Here is a 26,098-nt window from a genome sequence, read left to right on the forward strand (position 1 = left end):
ACAATTCTTCCACTGTTCTGTAAACCATCCTGAAAATATTTTGTGAGGGACTAGCTATATCAACTAATTCCCTGGGGAATTGAGACAACTGGTAAAGATTAAATACAAATATCCAACATGCAAATAAGAGGCCATTCAAACAATCAATAAAACCTTCAAACCTAATGTTGCTTTCAAAGGTACTTTCGGGTACTATCTATTCCCTACTGTCTGAAGTCAGTCCCTGCAGGACCAGGGGGCCTTTACCTGATTTCCTCTTTCCCAGCAGCTTCCATGGCTTCCCAGCCCGTCGGACCGGCTCTCAGCTCTTAGGCCAACGCCAAGCGGTGTTTTTAAAACACTGACGAGCAGTCTTTCTAAATTACAACCAGCACTTCACCACCATCAAGTCCTCGGAAATGGAGTCCTTCCCAGGTCCTTAAGAAGTGGCAAAACTACACGTACTCTTGGGGTTTCCAGGCCCAAACTAGCGTTTCTACGGAGATTTGACAAAATTTTCTTGTTTATGAGTGCCAACAAGGAAGTGCTTTCATTAGGAACCGCAACTGTCTTTGTAGCGGAGGGGGCGTGTACTCAAAGAGCTCTAGAGGATAAAAATCTAGAGCGTGAGAACCAGGTAGTACAGAGACTGCTTGCCCGGCCCAGGTCAAACGTCTGCAGGTTTATTTCAGTGACCCTCACGCCACAGATACTGAAAACTGGCCCACTCTTTCCGTTTTTAGTTTTAAGTTGAAAGTGCCGGACTGCTCTGTACTGAAGGTGGATGTTCTCCAGACAAATTCTACTGCACCATCATGCTTTTCAGGGCTACAACGATTTTTTTTAAGGGCTTATCTAGTACAGTAGATACAGCTTAGGAAGTGCTTATACTACACCACTGCCAAATTCCAGTCCTTGCTTAAAAACCTCCAGAAACCAAGAACTCACTACTACCTGCCAAGGAGGCAGTCAGACTTACGGCTTTCCCAGACTTCTGGACCCCGCGTCTCACTTTGACTTAGAAGGTATGAGAGGCGGGGGCGAACGAGAGGAGAGAGCCAAACGCTACACGAGGTGCTTGCTTAAAATCCCCAGCCCCTTTAAGGGGCGGGAAAGAGGAGAAAAGCAGACCTACGCGGAGGTGGCTTTTGATTAACATCTTAACACTCCAAGGTGACCAGATTACGACGGGACGACGCCTGCGCTTTCTGCTCTAAACCTCACACGAGACCGTGACGACAGGCTTAGGGAGGGGCTGCTGGGCGGAAAAACAAACAAGCCCCGCTAGGTTTCGAGGACCCGGATGATCCCGCCCCCAGAGGAGAGCCGGAAGAGGGCGGGGCGAACCGGAAGACGGTGAAATGCTTTCGGTAGGTGCTCCATGGCTGTGAAGATGGCGGCGGCTGCGTGGCTGCAGGTGCTGCCTGTCATTCTTCTTCTTTTGGGGGCTCAGCCGTCCCCATTGTCGCTCCTTGGTGTAGGACCGGCACCTGTCGCTGCTGCTGACCGATCCAAGTGGCACATTCCGATACCGTCGGTGAGTGTTCACTTCAGAAGCAACTGAGCCTGGACGAGCAAGGGGTGGGGCTACGGCGGCCCTAGGGGTCCATGAAGGTTCCGCAAAAGTCCGCTTCAAAAGGGGTGGAATTGCCTGGAGCATCTGTGTCGCTGGATAGCAAGGATCCATTACCCTGGAGCGGAAAGCCGTGCACTTCTGTGGGTAGGTTAGCCGGAGTGCCAGAGCCGCTTCAGGAGCGGAGAAGAATGGTGGAATGGTTTCTTATCAGCTAAGTCAGAACTTTCAGTGCCTTACGTGAGACGTGTAAAGTTGATGGATGATAGGTGGAGAACGGTTTCCCTTTCAGCTGAAGTTTCACAGAATCCAGTGACCCCAGGTTGGATGAGAGAGATCTGTTTATGGGTGTCTTTATCACTTTTTCCCTTTGCACTTTTTGTTACTGGATGATTGTACTTACGAAGTTGTTTGATTTCCTTTGCACTTTCGAATGGTTGTTCTAAGCCTTGTGTGATGAGGAAGCCTAGGCATTTAAAAAGTATATTCTAAAATGAGAATGGCTGAAGTGGTAGAAATTGTGTTCTAAAATTTGACATGGTAAACGTAGGCTGTCTTTTGGACAACTTACTAGATAGGTTGACCCTTTCTGTTCCCCACCTCACTCCTTTACACCTCATTGGAAGTAAGAGTTTTTATAGTCCTGTGAGCTCACAAAAATCGGATGCACGCAGGAAATGCCGAAAAGCAATAGTCCTATTGAAACCACGGTGGCCTTTCTGTTTGATTCTGCTTTGCTCACTGGTTGTAACGTCCAAATCTTATTTGTGCTTTTATATGGCAAGCATTATAGCTTTTGTTCTTTTGGTGAAGATCTTCAGGTTCTGAATTTTAGCTATTGTTACTAAAATGGTTAATAGTTAAATCTGTCTGCTCATAGTTTACTTGAGGAAATGATTGGTTATTCTGAACAGTGATTAGTGAGTAAAGCGAATGAACTAATTAAGGAGTGCCTCCCGTGAAGATTTAAGTTGGGATTTCTAGCAGTTTCTTTTCTAGAGTCCTTGCTTCATGGCCTGTGGAGGAAAAATCATGTCTCTGCACCAAGCTACAAAATTCTGCACTTTGGATATGGTTGAATTTTACTAAAAGGAAGGATATCGATTTTGTTGTTCAGAAAACTAACTTAAACATTTTATAAATTTAGGTTTTTTTAACAGTTATATTCTGCCTTGGGAATTAAAGTGATCTATGCTAATTATCTTTCTCTCCTTTATCTTTGCAGGGGAAAAATTATTTTAGTTTTGGAAAGATCCTGTTCAAAAATACCACTATCTTCCTGAAATGTGAGTTTTTGCATTTCATGAAGTTTTTATTTGAGTGATCTTTAAACTTTTAAATTACCTATTTTCTATCTCTGATCTTCTCTAAACATAAGTTTTGAAATTTAATAGTCTGGCATTTTCTAGGCATAAACACGTAGTATAAGTAAGGTCTTTCCCCTGAGTAATCTTCAGAATACTTGTGTGAACTTTATTTTCTTCTCTTGTTTTTCTGGTGTTTACACTTTACAGTTAGACAAATTATGTCTGATGGTATTTTAATCTGCCCTCTGTTAGATACCACCAATTTTGCTTTTGTGTGCTTGTTAGGTATTTACTGAACAAATGACTTAGGTGTCAGACCTTTGGCTCTGCACGAATATGTTCAGTGATCCTTTGTTTACAGAAGGAGTATTTTGCTATTTAGATCTTTGGAAGAGGAAGCTCAAAGATATTATCAGGAAGTAGGGATTACATGGAATTAAACCAGTCTGTCCAGTGAGAAAACCACTGTATCTGAATCCAAAATTTCCCATTGCACATTAAAGAAAAGCTTCCTTTTATTTTTGAAAATGGTTTTATTTTAGGGAATAAATGATCATGGATAGCTCTATTTCAAGATCAGGGATAAAAGTTCAGCTCGGTTCCCCGGGTGGCTTAGTCAGTTGAGCATCTGACTTTGGCTCAGGTCATGATCTCACGGCTCGTGGGTTTGAGCCCCGCGTTGGGCTCTGTGCTGACAGCTCAGAGCCTGGAGTCTGCTTCAGATTCTCTATCTCCTTCTCTGTCCCTCCCTCTGCTCTGTCTCTCTTTCAAAAATAAATAAATTAAAAAACATTATTTAAAAAAAGTTCGGGTCATCCGTATGTGCTTCTATGCACATCTTTCTTTATGAAAGTGCAAAGTTGTAAGTTTTAATTGGATGATTTTATTGTTTTAATCATCTAGTGTGTACTTACTAACAACCTATTATGTGAAGCACTGTTTTAGACAGTAGGAAAATGATAGAAAAGGCCCTCTCACTGAGCTTACAGTTTAGTGGGAGTGAAGGGGACCTATAGAATTTCTATGAAGAGAAGACTATATCCATGAAAATACAATCTCTTGACTAATGACTTCAATTTGGTTTAAATTACATTACTCTGACAAACTGGTCAGTCTTAAGAGGTTGGTGTGCTAGATACCAGTAACTCTCAGGGAGAACAGTGTTTTTGGTCTTTTGAGATAGCTTGACAACTTGCATGCTGTTCTACCTTTTTATTATGTGTAGTCTTTTCTTACCTGTATTTTGATCAAATGGTGCTTTGTCAAGTTGCACAAGCTGCATATTTTGTAGTATCTGCATTTCATATTTTTGGAGAATTTGAAGCCCCTGAAAATCACATTATCTCTCATTTTGTTACTTCTCTGCTTTCTCACATATGCCTTGACTCTGATTTTATACTTTTGGGCGTATGGTAAATAGCTTTCCATGAAATTGCTAGGACCATTTTTGTCTCTTAAATCTAACCATTCAAAGTTCTGAATGGTGTTTTTTAACATAATAGTATTTTTGCAGCCAGGTTTTCCTGCAGATCTTCTTTTAGGGGATTTTCTTATTAGCTTCTGTTTAATCTCTCCTTGGTATGGTTCTTCTGAGTAGTTTATATTGAGATTGCAATATCCTTTTTATCATTTCTGTAAATTCTATTCAGCACATCAGAGTTTTGTGTATTTTTAAACTTTTTTTTTTAATGTTTATTTCTTGTTTATTTATTTATTTTGAAAGAAAGAGCGCTCACGCACACACGTATTGGCAAGTCAGGGAGGGGCAGAGAGAGAAGGAGACAGAATCCCAAGCGGGCTCTGCACTGTCAGCACAGAGCCCGACATGGGGCTTGAACCCATGAACCAAGAGATCGTGACCTGAGCTGAAATCAAGAGTCAGATGATTAACCAACTGTGCCACCTAGGCATTACAGAGTTTTGTGTATTTAAAAAAATTTTTTTTTTCAACGTTTATTTATTTTTGGGACAGAGAGAGACAGAGCATGAACGGGGGAAGGGCAGAGAGAGAGGGAGACACAGAATTGGAAACAGGCTCCAGGCTCTGAGCCATCAGCCCAGAGCCCGACGCGGGGCTCGAACTCACGGACTGCAAGATTGTGACCTGGCTGAAGTCGGACGCTTAACCGACTGCGCCACCCAGGCGCCCTGAGTTTTGTGTATTTTAATTGAACCTTGTAAAAAAAAGTGTGTCACTTGAAAATTAATTTGAGAAAATAAAACAAATATTAGGTGCCCGTCTTACGTTAATCAAAATTAGATCCTAGATGCTGTCATGTTTATCTTTGTCATATGTACATAAAGCAGGTATCTTAGAGTTCCATAGTGCAGCTGCAATCAAAGGTAAGCTGACTTCCAGGTGGGACAGCTGATCAGTCATATAGTCAGATTTATACTCTCAAATCTTCAGACTAATGCATTGGTCCACTAGAACATTGTGTTCCAAACTACGTTTAATGAGTTACCCAGCCACTATGATTTCGTGAAGTTCCTTGAGGCTTCTCTTAAGGTGGGTTTTGGAGAGTCTAATGCTCTTTCGGTGTTGCTTTTGCTCTTCTGCCTTCCCCAGCCAGGTTTGCTTTTTGTTTGTAGTTCTTTGTCTTGTAGTCCAGTTTGGTATCTTTCAAAGTCTAAGCCATTAATTTTTCCCTCAGTAAAGCTTTGAGTACTGCTTTGTGATGTCCCTAATGTTATTCCTTGTCTTTCCAGCTAGAATGTAGCCTTTTTTTTTTTTTTTTCAAAGTTTATTTATTTTTGGGACAGAGAGAGACAGAGCATGAACGGGGGAGGGGCAGAGAGAGAGGGAGACACAGAATCGGAAACAGGCTCCGGGCTCTGAGCCATCAGCCCAGAGCCTGACGCGGGGCTCGAACTCACGGACCGCGAGATCGTGACCTGGCTGAAGTCGGACGCTTAACCGACTGCGCCACCCAGGCGCCCCTAGAATGTAGCCTTTTAAGGGTCCTAGTCTCTTCTGGCTTACTGTCAGTTAGCTTTGTATACTTAAGTGCTCTGCTCAGTAAATATTTGAATGATAATAGAAGAGTGGTTTTAACTTAGGACTGCTTTGTCACTTCCAGGTTTTTCCCAGCAGAGAACCAGAAACTGAGGTTTTAAGGCATAAAAGTAGATAAACTTAAGCAGGTCAAAGACTGTTCTTTTGTGAATAACAGTACTGACTTTTAGCTGAAGAATATCCAGTTATTTTACATAAATTATTTCATTACCTCAAGTTTGGAGAAGGGATGGTCTTTGAGTATCTAAATTTAGCAGGAAAAAATAAGGTGTGTGGTAACAGTTTAGGAAAAATGCTTTGTTTGGGACTCATCTTTATTCACAAAGTTTTCTTCTTTTATAGTTGATGGAGAACCTTGTGAGGTATCTTTGAATATAACCTGGTATCTGAAAAGTGCTGATTGTTACAATGAAATCTACAACTTCAAGGTAAGGAATATAAGATTAACAAACTTTTTCTTGGACTTTAGATATCATCAGGTCCTAACCTGATAGAGGGAGGAGTGTCACATAGCTAGGAGGAGGTAGGAGACAAGCTGAAGTTAGAATCTGTGCTTCCCAATTTATAGGCTTACTGTACTAGCAATTCACAAACTTTTTGGTCTCAATCCTTAAAAATTACTGCAGAATCTTGCTTACTTTGGCAGCACTGTAGAAGTGCTGACAGTGCTGACTCTATCTTTGGCCCTCCATCTTGTTCATGTGTGTTCGATTACCTCTCTTGAGGGGCTACGTGTTCCAGACCCCTTGGAGATGAATATACATACCTTAAAAATGTCCACCAAGGCTGGGACAGGGGAAGCCTTGTTTTGGCCTTCCATTAATCTGTTAGAGATGACATAGTCTTTCCCCCTCCTGATGCGCAGTTGGTGCCACAAGATCTAATTAATGCTTAGCTTTTAATTAGATGCATGCAAGCCCTTTGGAGGTACATGGGAGCCCTTTGATCTCACTACAGTGTCCTTTTGTGTGTCCCCTCACTGTATAAAATCTGTGGACTAAGGTCTGGACTTTGTGGAGAATAACTGCAGCTGCCGTGAATCATACTCTGCCCATTTCCCTCCCCCTGTCAGTAAGTTACCCCGAATAAAACTCTGCATAAACTGTAGAGAGTCGCCCGCTTTGTTTTCTGGTCTTAAAATACTTTCTCAGTTTGGGGGGTACTTTACTGTCCCTCCCCCACCTTCTAACAAGCACATACACTAAAATTGGAACAACACAGAGAACATTAGCACGGCCCCTGCACAAGGATGACACGCAAATTCGTGAAGCGTTGAATATTTAAAAAAACCATTACTGCAGTCTCCAAAAAGCCTTCGTTCATGTGGGTTACCGTATTAGAACTTAAAACACAAAATACAAAAAATGTTTGTTAATTTATTTTAAAATAGCAATAATAAACCATTGCATGTTAACGTGAAAAACGTTTTTTTATGTTAAAAATAAAACAATAAATAAAAATGTCTTTTTCAGAAACGTAGAAGAGTGGTATTACTTTGTATTTTTGCAGCGCCTTTCACTTAATGTTGGATAATTGAAGACAGCTGGATTCTTATATCTTCTTCAGTTTATTGTGATATATTATTTTGGTTGAAATGTGGCCTCACACAGATACATAGTTGGAAAAGAGAATGATATCTTAATAGTGTTTTCAGATAATTGTAGATACTGTTTTTTGATCCTGTACCAACACATAACAAGTAGAGAGAGTTTCTTAAAGGTTGGTGGCAGTGTGGAATCTGAAACCGTATCAGTGGGTTCTTTTTCTACTAAGTGAGTTGGTGTGTCATGCACTGTGGTCTTTTATCCATGTCTGATTTTGTAACAGGGTTTATTTAGAAAATATTTGTTGACTGATTTTTATCATTCTTTCAAATACCACCTCATTTTACAATTAACTTGAAGTTATATTTGTTAGCCTCACCCTCTGTCACATCAGAAACTCCTTAAGTATTGGAGGCTGTTGAGCTCATGGTGAGGAAGATACGTTTTCCGAAGTGCAGTTTTGGCTTGGAAGTTCAAATTTTGTCATTGGCAATAATACTGTCAGGTGTTGTCCTTGAAGTGACAGCCTTCCTTTGCCCATTTTCAAGAAAATATTTCCCAAATAACCAAGTGTGAATAACTAGTTTGTCAGTTATGCTTTTAGGTAAATGAAAAAAGTGGATAGCTTAGGTTGTAAGTCAAAATAGTTGTAAAGTGTTTTATCTCAAGACAGTCATTTATAGTATTTTGCATGTTTTCCGTTTTGTCTCATAGAATATTTAAAAAGGCATGTGCTCACAGTCCAGATTTAATAATATTAATAATTTTTGCTGCTTTAGTGAAGCATTCTTATGTAAAACTGGTATTTAAAATTATTTTTTAAGCTGTAAGTTTGTGACTGACTACAATGACGACTGGTATAATTAGGTGCCACTGCCTTGGTTCCTGATAAGGGGCAGCAATTTTATTCATCATTACTTTGCATTATCAGTACAAGGCAAATAACATTATTATTTTATTAGTAGTATGGAAATAGTTTTAGACCTCATTTCACAATTGACATAGTACACTGTACTTGGGCACTGAAGATATATGGCTCCAGGGTGGATTTTTCAGGCCTTTTTCATTCCGTTTCTGTTCTCCATTTGTTATTCTCTTCCTTTCCGAAGATAATCTAACTGGTCTTTAAAAAATATCTGCCATTCACTTGGTTTTTCAAACCTTAAGCATTTTGAATTTCTGCCTTGTGTTAGGGTTTTACATTATCTTTTTTGTGGTGTTGATTTGTTTTTTGCTCTTGTTATACAATGTTGGGTATGACTGATAATGATGAGGACTAAAAGGATGGAAGAACTTAGAGAGATGATAATATGTCCAGAATGTAGTTTGAAGCATTATTGATGTTTCTCTTCATCACTAGTTGAATTTACAGTTAAAAACTTCATACGTTTGAAACTTGTGATAAGCTGGTCAAGAGCTTAGCAGATCCCCAGATAGGCAATACAAGTTAAGAATGTCAAAATTATCTTGGGTTGCCATAGGACAGAATTACAGAAATGACAAGCAGATAGTTGGAGATGCAAAACTGGAGCTTAGAAAAAAAGGGAGAATTCTGTATGTTAGAGTCCAATACCGTTAGATTCTTGGACATTATTACAGTTTTTATTTGATGTTGTAAGTTTTTAAAATAGCAAACCCAAAACTGTACCTGCCCTATAGGAAATCTATCTGTTATCTTCTAAATACTTTACTTGTGAAAAGTAAGTTGTGTGCATTGTATTTTCTCTTGTTTTTCCAGGCAGAAGAAGTGGAGACATATTTGGAAAACCTTAAGGAAAAAAAAGGCTTGTCTGGGAAATACCAGACATCATCAAAATTGTTTCAGAACTGCAGTGAGCTCTTTAAAACACAGGTAATGTTTGATAGTGGTTGGAGGGAAATAGAAGAGATAAACTACATAATACCTCCATATTTGGTGATCTCCATTTCCCACTTCTGAATTCTTTGTTCTGACAGAAATAAGTTAGAAGCATGTTCTGTTAATTGCACATTCAGCCACTTAATATTTATCTCATCAAAAAGAGGATGTGCTTTCCTTTGTGTGTAAAAAGCAAATCCCTATTTTTTATTATGGTAAAATATAAGTAAAATTTACCATTTTACCTATTTTCAGTGTGCCATTCAAGGGTATGAATTACATTTGCACTGTTGTGCAATGCAAGTTCTGCACTTGATCTTAGCCAAAAGGCCGAGAAGCGATGCAATGCAAGTTCTGGAGATGGCTAGTGGTATACTAGTCATCTCTAGAACTTTCTCATCATCCCAAACTGATACTTCATAATCATTAAACAATAACACCCCCTCCCCTCACATCGCAGGTAACAACTACTCTGCTTTTTCTCCATGAGTTTCACTATTCTAGATACTTCACAGAAGTGGAATCATACAATATTTGTCTTCTTTCCCTTAGCAGGATGTTTTCAAACTTCCTCCATATAGCATGTATCCACTTAATTCCTTTTTAAGGCTGAATAATAGTTCATTGTACATGTATACCACATTTTCTTTATCCATTCATCCACTGGTAGACATTTGAAACTTGCAGTTTTTCAGTTCTTTTGTGATCTCATTTAATTGATACATTCCCAGAAATACCAGTGTTTCTAGATTTTATTGTTACAGGCCTGAACTCAACTTTTTTTGAGTCAAGGGGAAGAGGTGAATAATATGTATTTTTAATGCTTACATATATGTAATCACGTAAGTGGAATTTTGATTCTAAAATCTTTTTTCTTAGAAATAGAATATGATGCCAGTTTTTTGATAGAAAAATTACATGTTTTATAGGTGTCGAAAATAGTTATTATTAACTGTAGCCTTTTCTTTGTTCTTATTACATTTGAATACTGCTTCAGAATATTTAGCAAATTGCCTTGAAGAGGCAAAGCATTCGCGGAACGCTAAGTTTTCTGTCCAGTTACTAGAAATAAAGTTTGTTGATGAGACTTTAATAACTAGTAATTGATAAGCAAATGAAATAAAATTGATAATTGAACTATAACAGTTGATAATTGAGTTCTTGTCATAGCTTAGATTTTATGGATTTGGAGGAGAAAGAAGATATCTTTAAAATGATAGAATAAGAAAGCTGGAAAAAATGTGATGTTAGTTAGGGGGCTTTCATTTAGTTTTTATAGGTTTATCCCCTAGCTTGGGAGGATTGGCTGGCCTTTCTTAGATTTGATCATGGAAAGCTACCTGCTGTATACTGTTGCCCTAGGTTCACTGCTTTTAGATCTGCTATAATCTTTCCAGGGTCTTAGCATATTATCCCTATTGGTAAGGTTACCTCTCCTTCTTCAGTCTAATGTAACAGAATTGGAATACATGCTCTAATTACTCAGGAAGGAGAATGCTTCATCTGCTGATACCTGGTAAGAAAACATTAGTGTGGTTTTTTATAGGCATGGAGAGTGTTGTGGTGGAAGGAGCAGTAGACCCAAGAGTTAGAAATCCTAAGTTGAGGGGCGCCTGGGTGACTTAGTTAAGCGTCTGACTTCAGCTCAGGTCATGATCTCAGGGTTTGTGGGTTCAAGCCCCGCGTTGGGCTCAGTGCTGACAGCTCAGGGCCTGGACCCTGCTTCAGATTCTGCTTCCCTCTTACTCTGCCCCTCCTCCACTCACACACTGTCTCTCACTCTCTCTCAAAAATAAAAATAAACATTAAAAAAAAATTCTAAGTTGAAATTCCATTTCTGTATCTAAAGCTTGATAGCTTTGAGCCATATTTTTCTCATATGAGGCAAGAGAGGGAACCATAAGATCTCTCTATCCTAAGCATATGTCTTCTGTTTTAAGGTTTTTTTATTCATAAATATTTTTAATTCTTAACAGAGAAATTGAGTGGCCCGTTTAGTTTGATAGTAGTTTTTAGTTCTCACTTGTTTGTGGTTAATTGGAAATCTTCTGTCTGTCAATGCCATATTATTTAGTGTTACAGTGTATTTTGCTTCAACCATGTTTTTGTAGGTTTTGAACTTTTTTTTTTTTTTTTACTATTAAACAATTTTAATGTTTTTTTCATAGAGCTTTTCTGGGGATTTTGTACATCGATTGCCTCTCTTAGGAGAAAAACAAGAGGTAATTGTTTTCATTGTTATGTATTTCTAAGCATAAAGTAAAAATTCTAAATTAACTTTCTTTTTTTAATGTTTAGGCTAAGGAGAATGGAACAAACCTTACTCTTACTGGAGACAAAACTGTAAGTGTAGTAGGAAATTTGGGGCATTGACACATATTTCAGTTTTCTTATATTTGTGTTGAATTATCTTGGTACCCTACTATTTAATGTTTATTTCTGAGACAGAGAGACAGAGCATGAGTGGGGGAGGGGCAGAGAGAGAGGGAGACGCAGAATCCGAAGCAGGCTCCAGGCTTTGAGCTGGCTGTACAGAGCCCGACACGGAGCTCGAACTTACAGACCGCGAGATCATGACCTGAGCCAAAGTTGGACGCTCAACCCACTGAGCCACCCAGGCACCCCAGTATCCTACTATTTAAAAAGGAAACCTAAAAATGGAGGTTTAAACACCAAAATGTTAGGGAACCTGGGTAGCTCCATTGGTAGAGCGTGTGATTCTTTAAAAAAAAAAATTTTTTTATTATGTTTATTTATTTTGAGAGAGAGAGACAGAATGCCAGTTGGGGAGGGTCAGAGAGATGCAGACACAGAATCCGAAGCAAGACCCCAGGCTCTGAGCTGTCATCACAGAGCCCGACACGGGGCTCAAACCCATGAGTGTGAGATCATGACCTGAGTCGAAGTCAGACCCTCAACCGACTGAGCCACCCAGGCGCCCTGAGAGCATGTGATTCTTGATCTTAGGGTCATGAGTTTGTATCCCACTTTGGGTGTAGAGGTTACTAAAAATAAATAGATAAATAAACCTTAAGCACTAAAATGTTAATAATGGTGGTTGTGGATAATATTATGAGTGACTTTTATTTTCTTCTGTGTTTCCTGTATTTTCCATATTTGTTATAGTCAGTCTTGTTTTTGTAATTATCACCCCATAAATGTTACTTGTAAATAAGAAGGAACTTTTTTTTTTTAAGTTTATTTATTTATATTGAGAGAGTGCGTGGGCAGGGGAACAGCAAAGAGAGAGGGAGAGAGAGAATCCCAAGCAGGCTCTGCACTGTAAGTGTGGAGCCCTGGAGCTCAAACTTATGAACCAGGAGATCATGACCTGAGCTGAAGCCAAGAGTTGGACACTAAACTGACTGAACTACCCAGGCCTCCCCCCCCCCCCCCCCCCCCATTTTTCCTTTTAAGTTTTTAGTCAGCCTCTCAATAGCCCCACCTCCTAACATTGCCTGGGGCAGCCATGATCTTTCACAGTTGCTGCTGAGAGTCTTTGACAGTGCCCTGAGTATAGGGTCCTTTCCACTGAATGAGGTTGAATCAGGTCATAAAAAATAAGCCCTGGGCATAAAAGATAAGTGCCAGACAGTTCTGCCCTGGGTTTTAGAGGATCTCCAAACTTTTCCTGTTTTTTTCCAATGGCTGCCAAACTGCTGTTTTTCCACAGCTGTTACTGCTGTGGGAACTTTGGGTTCAGGGAGCTTGTAAGAGGGACATGGGATGAGGATGAACAAAAACACCACAAGCTTGCTTTTCTTAAAAAAATTTTTTTTAATGTTTATTTATTTTTGAGAGAGAGAGACTGAGTGCGATTAGGGGAGGGGCCAAGAGAGAGGGTGACACAGAATCTGAAGCAGACTCTAGACCCTGAGCTGTCAGCACAGGGCTGGACGAGGGGCTCAAACTCATAGACTGCTCGATCATTACCTGAGCCAAAGTTGGACACTTAACCTACTGATCCACCCAGGAGCCCCTGCTCAATGTTTTTATAAAGCTAAAGCTGCTCTAAAAAAATCTATTAATTTAAAAAAACATTATAATGGCAAATATATCACATTATTGCTTAAATTGAACCATAAAATTGAGTTAATAAAAGCATTAAATCTGTTTTTAGGGAGTAGGGGCAGCAGGGAGAGGCCCCTTTGTCTAAAAAATGTCTTATCAGAGCTTTAATAAAAGGGGATAGAGGTGCTAAACTTGTGAGAACCCTTTAAAAATAGAATTATTAAACTATTCTCCTCTTAGGCAAATTTTCAGGGAGAATGACGAAAGATAGTTTTTTAACTTCTTTTGACTATACTCTGACTAAATGCCTGCAAATACTACTTTGATATTCAACAGGGTCATCTTTCAGCCAGCTTTAATCACTAGGAACAGAGCTCAAGCCTTGAGAAGAATTAAAAAGAATGCTATGCACAGAAGACCACTGAAAATGCACAATTACATATGTCCTGTATACATATAAATAAATATTCACTTACAACAATTTTTTAAAAATACAATTTATAACAATTTAACTTGACAAACTGTATAAAATCTATTTGAAATTATAACAGTCAGTATGAGGAAAGAGGGAAGCACAATCTTATTTTCTTGGGACCATAAACTGCTACAATTTTTCTCCAGAGCACTGAGACAAGCACAAGAAAAGTACTTATAAAATGTGCATACATTTGGACCTAGCAACTCCACCTCTAGGAATTTAGGCTAAGAAAACATAAACGCGCACAAAAATATAGCTAGACATCATTTGCTGACAGCTTAGAGCCTGGAGCCTGTTTCAGATTCTGTGTCCCCGTCTCTCTCGGCCCCTCCCCTGCTCACGCTCTGTCTCTCTTTCTCAAAAGTAATAAATATTAAGAAAGGTTTTTTTTCCTTAAATTGAGCGAAAAGCAGGATTCCCACATACCGCCTCCACAAATGCACACTCAAACTTCCCCACCATGGCCTTCCTGCACCATTGTGGCACATTTCTTACAATTGATGAACCAATGTGGACACATTGTTACCAGTCAAAGTCCATAGTTACATTAGCTGCTTTAGTTCTTTGTGTTGTACAGTGTTTGGTTTTTAACAAATGTAAAATGACAGATATCCCCCATTACAATATACCAGAATTGTTTCATTGCCCTAAAAACCCTCAATACTCCTTCTACCTAGTCATCTCCCTCCCCTCAAGCACCTGGCAATCACTGATTTATTTTTATGTTTTTACTTTTAAAAATTTTTTTAATTGTCTCCATAGTTTTGCAGTTTTCAGAATGTCATATAGTTGGCATTGTATAATGTATATAGCCTTTTCAGATCGGCTTCTTTCACTTAGTATTACGAATGTAAGGTTTCTTCATGTTTTCTCATGGCTTGATAGTCCATTTCTTTTTAGTGCTAAATAATATTCCATTACCTGAATGTACCACAGTTTATTTTATCCATTCACCTCTTAAAGGACATCTTTGAAGGAGCTAATATTGGTACCCATCTGATGGGGTTATTGTGAAGATTAAAGACTGTGATAAATATTAAACATGACAGACTGCCTGGCATCTGAATGTTATTTTTACAGGGTCAAAATATCTATATTCCAGAATTAAATGGAAACTTTATAAAATACTAGAATATGAGAATTAATTAGTCCCTTTTAAAATTTGTAAGAGGTAGTTTTAAGATATATAAAATTAATACCAGAGCAGCTTGTTATGCCTAGTTTTATTGGTTATTGAATAAGTAAGTTCAGGAAAGGTTCAGTCAGTATGGATAAATAGTACATGATGTACCTGTAACTTTGAAGCTCTCAGTTTTTCTCATAAATTGCTCCTGAATTTTGTCGTAAAGAGTCCTTCAGGCAGAGATAAACCAATGAATGATTCAGCATGGCATTTATGTTCTTAAGTTACTGAGATAACCTAGGAAATGTATAGCTGTGGAATCATTTAATCTGCTTTGACACTTTGGGTTTGTATCATGGAATGTAATTTTTGAACTCTCGTTTTAGCTTTTTCTTGGGTTGTAGGATAATTTGAGCATTTGAGAAAACCTGTGGTTCTACAGGAAAACACATAAATACGCAAAATCTGTTACCCAGTTTGAGGGTTTTCATAGATCAATGAAGCTTACTCAGTGGTGTCTGGACAAAAGTTTTTTTAAGACCACAGGTCATAAATTGCAAGTAAGTAGCAGTACCTCCTTTTACACACAAAGAAGAAGCCAACAATTTTCTGTGTTCATCTCCTTTATCTTTGTGTTTTAGTCTTGTGTTTGTGAAGGTCCATTGTCCCACCTAGCAAGTGTGGCAACAAATCCTCGAAGGCTTTTTGCTCAGGCTATGTGTAAATTCACTGGCCTTGGAGCAGATTCTTCCCAAGTAACCAATTTTGTAAACATGGAGGCACTTACCTCCACTTCCTTTACTTTGAGGAACAGTGACTTTTTCTTTCCACGTAGACCAGCCATGATTAAATTTTTGATAAAGATGTGAATGCTTCTAAGATATTCTGGTAGTCTTGAGAAGAACATTGAACAAAGAGAATTAATTCAGGAATTAGTGTTTATAATGTAATTCACTGTCAGCATCATGGGTGTTTTTGTTTTGTTTTGAGATGATTTAAATCTTTTTAGTTCATCCGTATGAAACATAACCAAGTATCCTAGCATGCCTTAATTAAACAGATTCAATGTAGTGATTTTTAGCTGAGGTTTTCCTTGTAAATAAGTGTTAAGTATGTGATTTTTGTGCATAAAGCTATAACATGTCCTGTCTTTTAGTACCTTATAGTCTTACTTTATTGTATGTACTATAAACCTGTTTGTTTTATTGTGCCTACCACTATTTTAATGAATGGAAATGAAGAACTCACCCATATTCCTGGGTACATTCTGGAACAAGATTTTCATATTAACATGTGTTCTTAGGTTTTAATACTTGTAGATATGATGTCCTTTTTTTTCTCTCTCCAGGCAATGCACGATCCACTGAAAACTTGGCAAGATGCACCATACATTTTTATTGTACATGTTGGCATTTCATCCTCAAAGGAATCCTCAAAAGAAACTTCACTTAATAGTCTTTTACCAGTAAGTACATTTTGTTCCTCTTTACCATTCGTATTATCTAGTTGTGTCATGTGTAATGGGTAGTGTAAAATTGCTTTAAGGGAGGGAATAATTAAGAATGTTTGTTGTGTATCAGACAGTCTTAAGTACTTCGCTTGTACTTTCTTCATTTTCCTTCATTTGATCTTCCTATTTTTAGATTTTTTAATTGGTGTTATCTTTTCAGTATTCTGAAAATAGACTTGGCAAAACTTGATTGCCAACTCAAAACTTGGAAATTTTTGAATTAATTGAGTTTGGTAATTTTTTAATGTCTCAGTTTTACTTAGTGTTTTTTCTAATCTTACTAACCCAGTTCATGGGTCACCATTCCTTACTTGGAATTTTGTGGTCATTTACTAACTGGTCTTATTTTCTGTAGTTCTTTTTCTTCTTCTTTTTTTTTTTTTTTGCTTCTTCCTTCTTTATAGTTTTCTTGCCACCCCTCCTTTCTCAAGTAGAATATTGAATAGGAACAGTGATAATGACCATACTTCTCTTGCTCTTGACTTTAATGGCAATATTAGCACATTTCACAATTACGCTTATTGTAGACTTTTCAAAATATTCTGTGTTTGGTTAAGGATGTTTCTTTTCCTCGTTTACTAAGTGTATTTTTTTCTGCCCTTTTTTTTTTTTTTTTTTTTTTTAGTATGAGGAATGGTCAGCTTTATCAGCTGTTTTGATTGTGTTGATTTAACTGATCATGTAGATTTCCCCACTTAATCTCTTAATGTAATACATTATATTAAGTGATTTTCTAATGTTAAAGCATTCTTGAATTTCTGAGATGCCAATATTTGGCCTACACACACACACACACACACACACACACACACACACACACACAGCTGGCTTCTGTTTTCCAGGATTTTATTTGTAATTTTTGGTCTATGTTCATAGTAGGATTGGCCTATAATTTTCTTTTCTTTTTTCTTTTTTTTATTAAAATGTTTTATTTATTTTTTGAGAGAGCAAGCAGGAGAAGGGCAGAGAGAGAAAGGGACAGAGGCTCTGAAGCAGGCTTTGCATGGAGAGCACAGGGCCCGATGCAGGGCTCAAACTCACAAACTGTGAGATCATGACCCAGGCTGAAGTCAGACGCTTATCCGACTGAGCCATCCAGGTGCCCCTATAATTTTGTTTTCTCATACTGTCATCTATGGGTTTTAGCATAGAGGTTATGCTAGTCTAATGAGTTGGAGAATGTCCCCTGTATTAAATTCTATGGAGTAGTTTTTGTAAGGGTAGGATTATCCAGTTTTTGAATGTTTTGTAGAACTTATGATAGTGTTTTGGCTGAATGTTCTTTTTTTCCCTTCCTCCATAGAGATTTTAAACAACTGATTAATTTTCTTTAATAATATGTTGTTTTTTTAGTGATTCTATTTTTTCTTGAATCAGTGTCGTTTTTGAGAAATTGTCCATATCTTTCAAGTTTTCAAGTGTATTGGCATGAAGTTATTAATAGTATTTCTTTGCAAAAAAATAAGTATCTGTAGCTTTTTTCATTCTTTTTTTTTTTTAAGTTTTTATTTTGAAAGAGAAAGAGTGTGCAAGTGGGGGAGTGGCAGAGAGAGGGAGAGAGAAAGAGTGTCAAGCGTGCTCTGTACTGTCAGCAGAGCCTGATGCAGGGCTCAAACTCAGGAACCATGAGATCATGACCTGAGCCAAAACCAACAGTCAGATGCTCAGCCACCTGAGCCACCTAGGCACCCTCTCTTTTCACTCTTATTATTGTCTTTGTGTCTACTTTTTTAACTTTTTAAATCTTTGTAGAATTGTATTTTACTATACAACAAACCAACAAACTGTTGGTATTTGCTATTTCGTTATTTCTTTTGTTTGACTTAATTTAAAATTTTAGTTTTTTATAGTTTCTTGGGTTGAATGCTTTTAATTCCTAATCCAGAGGTGGCTCTTATGCTCCATAGTTATATGGGGTATAGCATCTAGGTAAGCCAGCAGCTGGCCTGGCACAGTTTCTGGGCCTAAGACATATGTGTATCTTCCTGTATTTCTAGGCCCACAGCTTTCTAGTAAGTTATAATCTAAGGCAGCAGTTGCCAACATTTACTTTCAGCCTTCTTTCTTTGAAAAGAATGGAGGGGCGCCTGGGTGGCTCAGCTGGTTGAGTGTCCAACTTCGGCTCAGGTCATGATCTCGCTGTTCCCAAGTTCGAGCCCAACTGCCGTAGCTTGCTTTTTGGGCCCAGAGTCAAACATGACCATAGCTTCAGCCTTATATACTGTTCTAAGTTTTTGTTCAGTTTTGATATTTGGAGGTATTTATCTTGTTTTCGAGCTTATGTCCTCGTTTTGTTTTATTCATCTATTGTTTGGAGCTAGGAGGAAGATACATTGAAGCATGGACTTAACTACACCGTGTGAAATTCCTAGAATTTTCGAAAACAGTGTTACCATCTTTTTTCCCTTCAGTAAATCCTTGATGTTTCCCCATCGCCTGTAAAATGTTTACATTCTGCAGGAAGGCTTATAAAACTCTGCAGCTTGTCCCAGTTTACCTTTTGCTGCTTTCTTTTCAAAATGCTACTATATGGTACTATGTGCAGCCTCAGACTACATGTTCTTTAAATATATATCATGCATTTTCACGCCTGTCCTTGTTCATGTTGTTTCCTCGTCCCAGATGGCCTTTTATTTTGTCCTGGGAAATACACATTCATCCTTTAAGGACTGGCTCAGAGGGATAGTTCTCTATATTGCTTTCCTACTGTCCCTTCTAGCAGAAAACATCTTATGTATCTTTTTATCTCCTGTTTTCTGTAGTGTGTGTCACATAGTAAGTGCTCAATAAATGTTATTTTATGTTGTGGCATAGAGCAAGGGGTAGCCAAATTTTCTTAAAGGGCCAAAGAGTAAATGTTCTGTCTACTAGAGCTACCCAACTCTGCCATTGTTGTGTAAATGCAACCTTAGATAATATGTAAGTAACTAGATGTGGCTGTTTTCCAATAAAAATTTTATTTATAAAAAGTGGATAATCGGGGCACCTGGGTGGCACAGTCGGTTAAGCGATCTCGCGGTCCGTGAGTTCGAGGCAGGTCACGATCTCGCGGTCCGTGAGTTCGAGCCCCGCGTCGGGCTCTGGGCTGATGGCTCAGAGCCTGGAGCCTGTTTCCAATTCTGTGTCTCCCTCTCTCTCTGCCCCTCCCCCGTTCATGCTCTGTCTCTCTCTGTCCCAAAAATAAATAAAAAACGTTGAAAAAAAAATTTAAAAAAAATAAAATAAAAAGTGGATAACCACATTTGGCTCATGTGCTGTACTTTGCTGACCCCTAGCATGGAGTAAACAAAGGGTGTAATAAATAATAAATAATTATTTTATTTGTTCTTTCATTAAGTTAAGAAGGTATAGATTTAATAACCAGTCTGCTTAAAATTTTTATGATTTATGAGCCTGGGTGGCTCAGTCAGTTAGACATCTGACTTTAGCTCAGGTCATGATCTTGTGGTCTGTGAGTTCGAGCCCCGCATTGGGCTCTGTGCTGACAGCTCAGAGCCTGGAGCCTGCTTCATACTCTGTGTTTCCCCCTCTCTCTACCTCTCCCCCACTGACACTCTGTCTCTCTCTGCCTCTCAAAAATGAATAAATGTTAAAAATTTTTTTTAAACTTTCATTATTGCTATTGTGGGATGCTCATTTATATGAGTGTTGGACCTAGTTTACTTTTTTTGGTGAGGGGGACCAGGTTTACTTTTAACAATGGTATGTCCTTTTTGCTTGATAAAAACTAGGAAATTTTCATTGACTAGACAGTTATTAGTCTGTCTCTGGATATAGATATCACTTATATCACTATAGTAAAAAACATAGTCATAGTTTTGCTTCAGTAAGGCAAATCTGTCTTTAAATTCTTGTTACTGTTACGTACCTTCTGAAAATGATACATTAATGTCGCAAAGTCACATAAAATTGAAGTAGGTAAAAAAAATAAAGTAATAGGAAAATCTAGATAAAGATAGATAGAAGACAAAGAGGACAGCAGAATGAAGGAATGAAGTCCTGTACCTTTCAAAGCACATTAGTGATGTGTTATAAGAAAAAGTATATATGAAAGGTGTTTAGGATTTAGAGGAGATGGGTTATAGTTCCAGTGGGCAGCTCCCAGAAGGCTTTGTGGAGGAAATACATTCATTCTAGTCTTTAAAGGATGTGTATATGGGAACAGAGGGCTTTTCCACTTAGGATACTGACTGGAGCAGAGAGTGGAGGTTTGTGTGGTACATGGCATGAACCTTGAGAATATAAAACTTTGTGAATTTCAGAGTGCTCTATAAATAATATTCACCAGAATTGAAATGATTAAAAGTAAATAACCCAATGAGATTTTCATTAATTTCATCAATCAAATATTGCACAACGTTTTTGTTTAATTTCTGCATCCTTTACATTAATTCTGAGGACTGTGTTTTGGCAGTGACTGTTGAAGTGAAGGGTCCATATGAATATCTCACGCTTGAAGAATATCCATTGATGATTGTAAGTGAACTTACATTCTTTAACCTTAACATTACATGAGTTAACCTGAAAGATTGTCCATGTTTTGTGGCAATATTCTTTAAAGAATTTTTCCCGAACAGTTCAGAAAATACTGCTTGTAGTTCTGTACTTCTTACTGGATTGTGACATTCAGAGTGTCCGTGAATTCCTCTGTGCCTTGTCTTCTCATCTGTAGAATGAGGAGATTGATGACTTGTGGAATTTCAGAATTGGAAAGTACCTCACAGATAATTTCACATCTCACATTCTCCCTAGAATCCAAAGCAGGGCACTTCTTACAGCCCTATAGTTTCTGATCCCATTTAAAGTAACTAAATGATGACACTGCCTCATGTGTGTCTGTGTCTATGGGAATATCCTTACTCTATTTTCAGATTTCCTTTGTTCATGGTTTTCTTCTTTTCCCTTTCATAGTTTTCCCACTTTGTTATGTTTCATTGCCTTCAGATGTATCATAACCCTGCCATATTTTTTTCCTCTTTAGTGTTATCTTCATTTGTGTAATTTTACATAGTGAGCTGAACATGCATTTGTAATGCAGAAGAGCGGTTACTCTTATTCATAGGTCCTTAGGTAGTCTCTCAATATGCAAGAGGAGATCATTTTTTTACGTTAATATGGAACTCCAACAAGATAAATTCTTAAAGCAGAGGGTAGAATATTTTTTTTTTTTTTTTTTTTTTTTTTTTTTATAGTTTAAGACTGCGTATTGATTCCAGATTGGCTCTTGGCCCTAATTTTCCCTTTTATTTCTTACCCATTTGGATGACAGTTTTTCATGGTGATGTGCATCGTATATGTCCTATTTGGTGTTCTGTGGCTGGCATGGTCTGCCTGCTATTGGAGAGATCTCCTGAGAATTCAGTTTTGGATTGGTGCTGTCATCTTCTTGGGAATGCTTGAGAAAGCTGTCTTCTATGCAGAATTTCAGAATATTCGATACAAAGGAGAATCAGGTGTGTAACCAAAAAATGTTCACCAGTTTGTGAATGATTGGCAGGTAAGACATGTGACAGTTTAACTCAGATCAGCAGTCATTAATGGTTTTAACTTCTCAGTTACTTAATTACTAGAATAACTTAAGCATAATCATTATGATCGTGACTCTTGTTTTTAGCCTTATAACTTATGGGTTCAGTGATTTAAGAGTGATGGTACCAAAATATACAAGTTACAACAGTAGTGGCCATTTTGGGTAAGATTATTACCATCATTGAATCTCAATTGCCTTGATTTTTAAGGCACCATTATTATGTGCATCTGAAAAAGAAATAATTACTGCCAATTTAATAGTAAGATAACCATTGATTGTAGGACATACTTTGATTTCAAAGATGTTAAAATCCAAGAACTGGTAAAATACAGTAATATCAGGAAAATAGGAGGGTGCGTAGGTTTACTAAAGTGAACAGGTAGTGATAGAAATTGTTTTGTACCGAAGTTTTTTATGATAGTTTTGGTTCTTTCTCTTCAGACATTTAAGTTTTAATGATTATTGTCGTAAGATTACTAATTAGAGTTTCCCCTGTCTTTGAAAGGGCATGAAAATAGTAGATGTGAAAATGATTTGAAAACTGTGTATTTTGTACTTTTCACTGTATATATTCAATGTGTTTATATATTTTCAATGTGTGTTCTTCAGTTTTTAAAAATGGGGGAAAGTTCCTAAGCGTTCTAAACTGTCAGGTAGGTGAGATGTTCTCCTGAGGTTTTAGTGAAGTGGGGTTGGGGAGGGAAGGTGATTTGAGCACACCCAGATTGCTGTTCACATGAACAAGGTAAGTAAAATCAGCTTGTGTACTTGTAAAAATTGCAAGAGAGGTATTCTCTTTGAACAGGATAATCCCAATGCTTATTCTGACGACTGTTAGAGATCTAGCTCTATGTTCTGGTTCTAGAGTTGCGCCTTTTTCCAAACCTAGATTATAGCACCCTTTCCTGCTTCTTTCTCACAGTTCAGGGTGCTCTGATCCTTGCAGAGCTGCTATCAGCAGTTAAACGCTCACTGGCTCGAACCCTGGTCATCATAGTCAGCCTCGGATATGGCATAGTCAAGTAAGTATTAACTTTTTATATGGAAGAACGTATTAAAATGCTGATTAAATTGAATCAGTATTTCAGGTTCCCATTGTAATTCTGAAAGAATTGATGTAAGAACCGCAGTAGGACAGTTACCTGAAATTTTGTAGATTTATAAAAGCCAGGAAATGTAAAGTGTTTCATTTCACTTCTTAGAACTCAAGGAGCATTTGCAGGAAAATCTGCAATATAATGAATGACAATTAAAACATCAAACTTTTAGAGTGAAATTGCAGTGACTTCTAATCTTCCAAAATATTTTTGCAAATCACAGTTTTTCATGGGAATGTCATTCAGTCTGAAAAAACAGTCTGAAAATAATTTACTTTTTATTCAAAAAATTTTATTGCGTGCCTTCTATATACTAGATAGTGTTTTAGGCCCTGGGGATATAGCAAGTAAACAAAAGACTTGGAGTTTACATTTGTGGAGGGAGGGGACAAAGATAAAAATAAATGAGTAAAATATTTAATATTTATTTCAGTGATAAGTGCTATGGAGCAAATAAAGCAGGGGAAGGATTTAGAGAGTGCCAAGCAAGAAGTGGAGCTTTCAGCTGTAAATACAGTGGCTGAGGAATGCTTCACTTAGTGACAATTAAGCAGAGATCTCAAGGTGATGAGGGAACTATATGTGCACTTAGAAGAAGAGATCCTAAGATATGGTCAGATTCTGTGTATATTTTGAAGGTAGAGCCAATGGAATTTTCTGATGGATCAAATGTGTGATGTGAAAGAGAAGAGGAATCATGGATGATGCCAGCTGTTTAGGTCTGAGCAAGGAATGGTGGAATTGATATTTATGAGTTCAGGAAGACCTTAGATAGAATAAGTTTGGAGCAGAGTGAATATTAGGAGGTGTTAGATGCCCAAAGGGAATAAAGGGGAGAGAGTAGGGTAGAGATATGAATTTGGGAGTCATCAATATATAGATGTTATGTAAAGCCATGAGACTGGGATGTGATCACCAAGGAAGTGAGTGTATATAGAAAAGAGGTCAAAGGATTGAACCTTGAACAATTTTAATTCTTTAGAATTCAGTGAGATGAAATAGAATTAGACCAGAGGAAGTTGAGAAGGACCATTGTGGTGAGAAGCAAACCTGAAGACTGTTTCAAGGAGAGAGTGATTGTATCAAGAGGGTTGAGCAGTCCACTGGGTTTAACTTCATGGGAGGTGTAAGTGACCTTAACAAGACCGTTTTGGTGAAGTGCTAGGATAAAAGCTTGATTGAAGTGAATTCAAGAGAGAAAATAGAAGCAGAGGAGTTGGAATTAGCCAGGTATAGACAGTTATTTCAAGTAGTCTTGCTTTAAGTGAGATTAAATAAATGAATTTTAATAAAAGAAAATCTTTTTAATGTTTGTTTTTGAGAGACAGACAGAGTATAGGCAGGGGAGGGGCAGAGAGAAAAAGACACACAGAATCTGAAGCAGGCTCCAGGCTCTTTGCTGTGAGCACAGAGCCCGACATGGGGCTCGAACTCAGGAACCTCGAGATCATGACCTGAGCTGAAGTCGGACGCTTAACCAACTGAGCCACCCAGGCACACCTGAGTTTCAATTCTTTTAATTTATTCATTTAAAGGAGTTTTGCTTTCAGTGGGATAAGGGGAATGGGGTGGGTTTCATTTGTAAAGTTACTTAATTCATTTAATAAATATTGGAGTGCCTCCTATGTTCCAGGAAGTAGATTTCTAAGATATGACAGTAGGGAGAAAAATCCTTGCCCATACAGAACTTTGCTAGCATATAACAAAAAAATACAAGCACAAATATCACTTGGGCTTAGGTAGACATGATTTACAGCAGTGCATCTCAAACTTACAGTGCACTAATGAATCACGTGGAGATCTTGTTTAAATGTAGATTCTGATTGGGTGGCATTTTGAATGTCATGGATTCAAGACTTCCTTCAAGAACCTATTTGGAAGACTATATTTTGTTGGATTCTGAGCTTACAACTCTACAGGTTATCTAATGAGTTACAATAGGATATTTGCTTATATTGTTAAAATTTTTAGATTTGAAGATGGTATTGTGGTTATGTTTTTAAAAAGTCCTTATTGATTAAAAAAAAAATACGCTTGGGGCGCCTGGGTGGCGCAGTCGGTTAAGCGTCCGACTTCAGCCAGGTCACGATCTCGCGGTCTGGGAGTTCGAGCCCCGCGTCAGGCTCTGGGCTGATGGCTCAGAGCCTGGAGCCTGTTTCCGATTCTGTGTCTCCCTCTCTCTCTGCCCCTCCCCCATTCATGCTCTGTCTCTCTCTGTCCCAAAAATAAATAAACGTTGAAAAAAAATTAAAAAAAAAAAAAAATACGCTGAAAGATCATATGGGATGATGGGAGGTGGATGAGGCTTGTATGAAGCGGGATTGGCCATGGGTTAGTGGTTTTTGGGACTGGATGATACATATAGAGGGGTTCATTATACTATTGAATGTTTGAAAATTCTCTGTAATAAAAATGACTTTTTTTAAAACTTTAAATGCAGTAACTAGGGCCAGATCTAAAGTTCTGGTATTCACTTTCTTGGTTTAAGACTATCTGTTCTTCCTTTTTTTTTTTTTTTTTTTTTTTTCCCCCCTCAGATACATCAAGTATGTCTGGCTTATCTCTGCTAACTTGTAGGCCTGTATTAATCAACATGAGTCGCTGTTACTTAGCTTATTTTGGAGTTTGTAGCGTTGGTATTCAACTCTTGTCTTTGCTTTCTTCTATTTAGGCCTCGACTTGGAGTCACTCTTCACAAAGTTGTGGTAGCAGGAGCCCTCTATCTTTTGTTCTCTGGAATGGAAGGGGTCCTCAGAGTTACTGGGGTCAGTACTGCTTAATCTGAGTATTTGTGGTCAGTTCATATATATCGTTTTTGTCTTGAAAGGGTGAATTGGAAATGTCTGTGGGCTTTTTCTTCTAAGTCACCTTAGAACTCTGATTTTCAAAATGTATGTATAATGCAAATTTTCTTTTTAATTTATTAGAGCTTTGTAAGTTTAATGTGTGACCAGAAATGAATGCTTTCCCTCCTGTCCCCATATTGCTGTTTATTCCTCCTCCCAGACAGGGGCTCTCATTCTTGTGTAAGGGGCAGATATGGTAATCATGTACTTGCTCCATAATCTTTTT

At 38.0% G+C, this 26,098-nt stretch overlaps 2 protein-coding genes and 2 non-coding genes across 10 annotated transcripts in view; 2 read left to right on the plus strand and 2 right to left on the minus strand.

Annotated features, from left to right (window-relative positions):
- Positions 1-1,233, minus strand: part of GANC (glucosidase alpha, neutral C) — a 75,472-nt gene extending 74,239 nt beyond the window's left edge. For 3 of the 5 annotated variants that reach the window (XM_043554158.1, XM_043554159.1, XM_043554162.1), the window contains exon 1: positions 247-1,233. In XM_043554158.1, the coding sequence (XP_043410093.1) occupies positions 247-275 (29 nt within the window). In that variant the 5' untranslated portion in view covers positions 276-1,233. The remainder of the gene's footprint in view (positions 1-246) is intronic. The other 2 variants (XM_043554161.1, XM_043554160.1) reach the window with 1 other exon arrangement.
- A 127-nt stretch (positions 1,234-1,360) lies between these two features.
- TMEM87A (transmembrane protein 87A) overlaps positions 1,361-26,098 on the plus strand; it is a 40,470-nt gene continuing 15,732 nt past the window's right edge. For 2 of the 3 annotated variants that reach the window (XM_043554164.1, XM_043554165.1), the window contains exons 1-12: positions 1,361-1,516; positions 2,778-2,838; positions 6,218-6,303; positions 9,158-9,271; positions 11,446-11,499; positions 11,576-11,620; positions 16,238-16,343; positions 19,751-19,762; positions 20,814-20,875; positions 21,669-21,852; positions 22,852-22,951; positions 25,698-25,791. In XM_043554164.1, coding sequence (XP_043410099.1) covers positions 1,361-1,516; positions 2,778-2,838; positions 6,218-6,303; positions 9,158-9,271; positions 11,446-11,499; positions 11,576-11,620; positions 16,238-16,343; positions 19,751-19,762; positions 20,814-20,875; positions 21,669-21,852; positions 22,852-22,951; positions 25,698-25,791 — 1,074 coding nt within the window. Of the gene's footprint in view, positions 1,517-2,777; positions 2,839-6,217; positions 6,304-9,157; positions 9,272-11,445; positions 11,500-11,575; positions 11,621-16,237; positions 16,355-19,750; positions 19,763-20,813; positions 20,876-21,668; positions 21,853-22,851; positions 22,952-25,697; positions 25,792-26,098 lie in introns of those variants that run through there. The other variant, XR_006293038.1, reaches the window with a different exon arrangement.
- Positions 7,058-7,159, plus strand: LOC122469692. The gene has a single exon (XR_006293587.1). It is a non-coding gene; the product is annotated as a U6 spliceosomal RNA (small nuclear RNA).
- LOC122469922 lies at positions 9,424-9,619 on the minus strand. The gene has a single exon (XR_006293785.1). It is a non-coding gene; the product is annotated as a U2 spliceosomal RNA (small nuclear RNA).

This window comes from Prionailurus bengalensis, chromosome B3 (genome assembly GCF_016509475.1).
Source record: "Prionailurus bengalensis isolate Pbe53 chromosome B3, Fcat_Pben_1.1_paternal_pri, whole genome shotgun sequence".
Classification (NCBI taxonomy): Eukaryota; Metazoa; Chordata; class Mammalia; order Carnivora; family Felidae; genus Prionailurus; species Prionailurus bengalensis.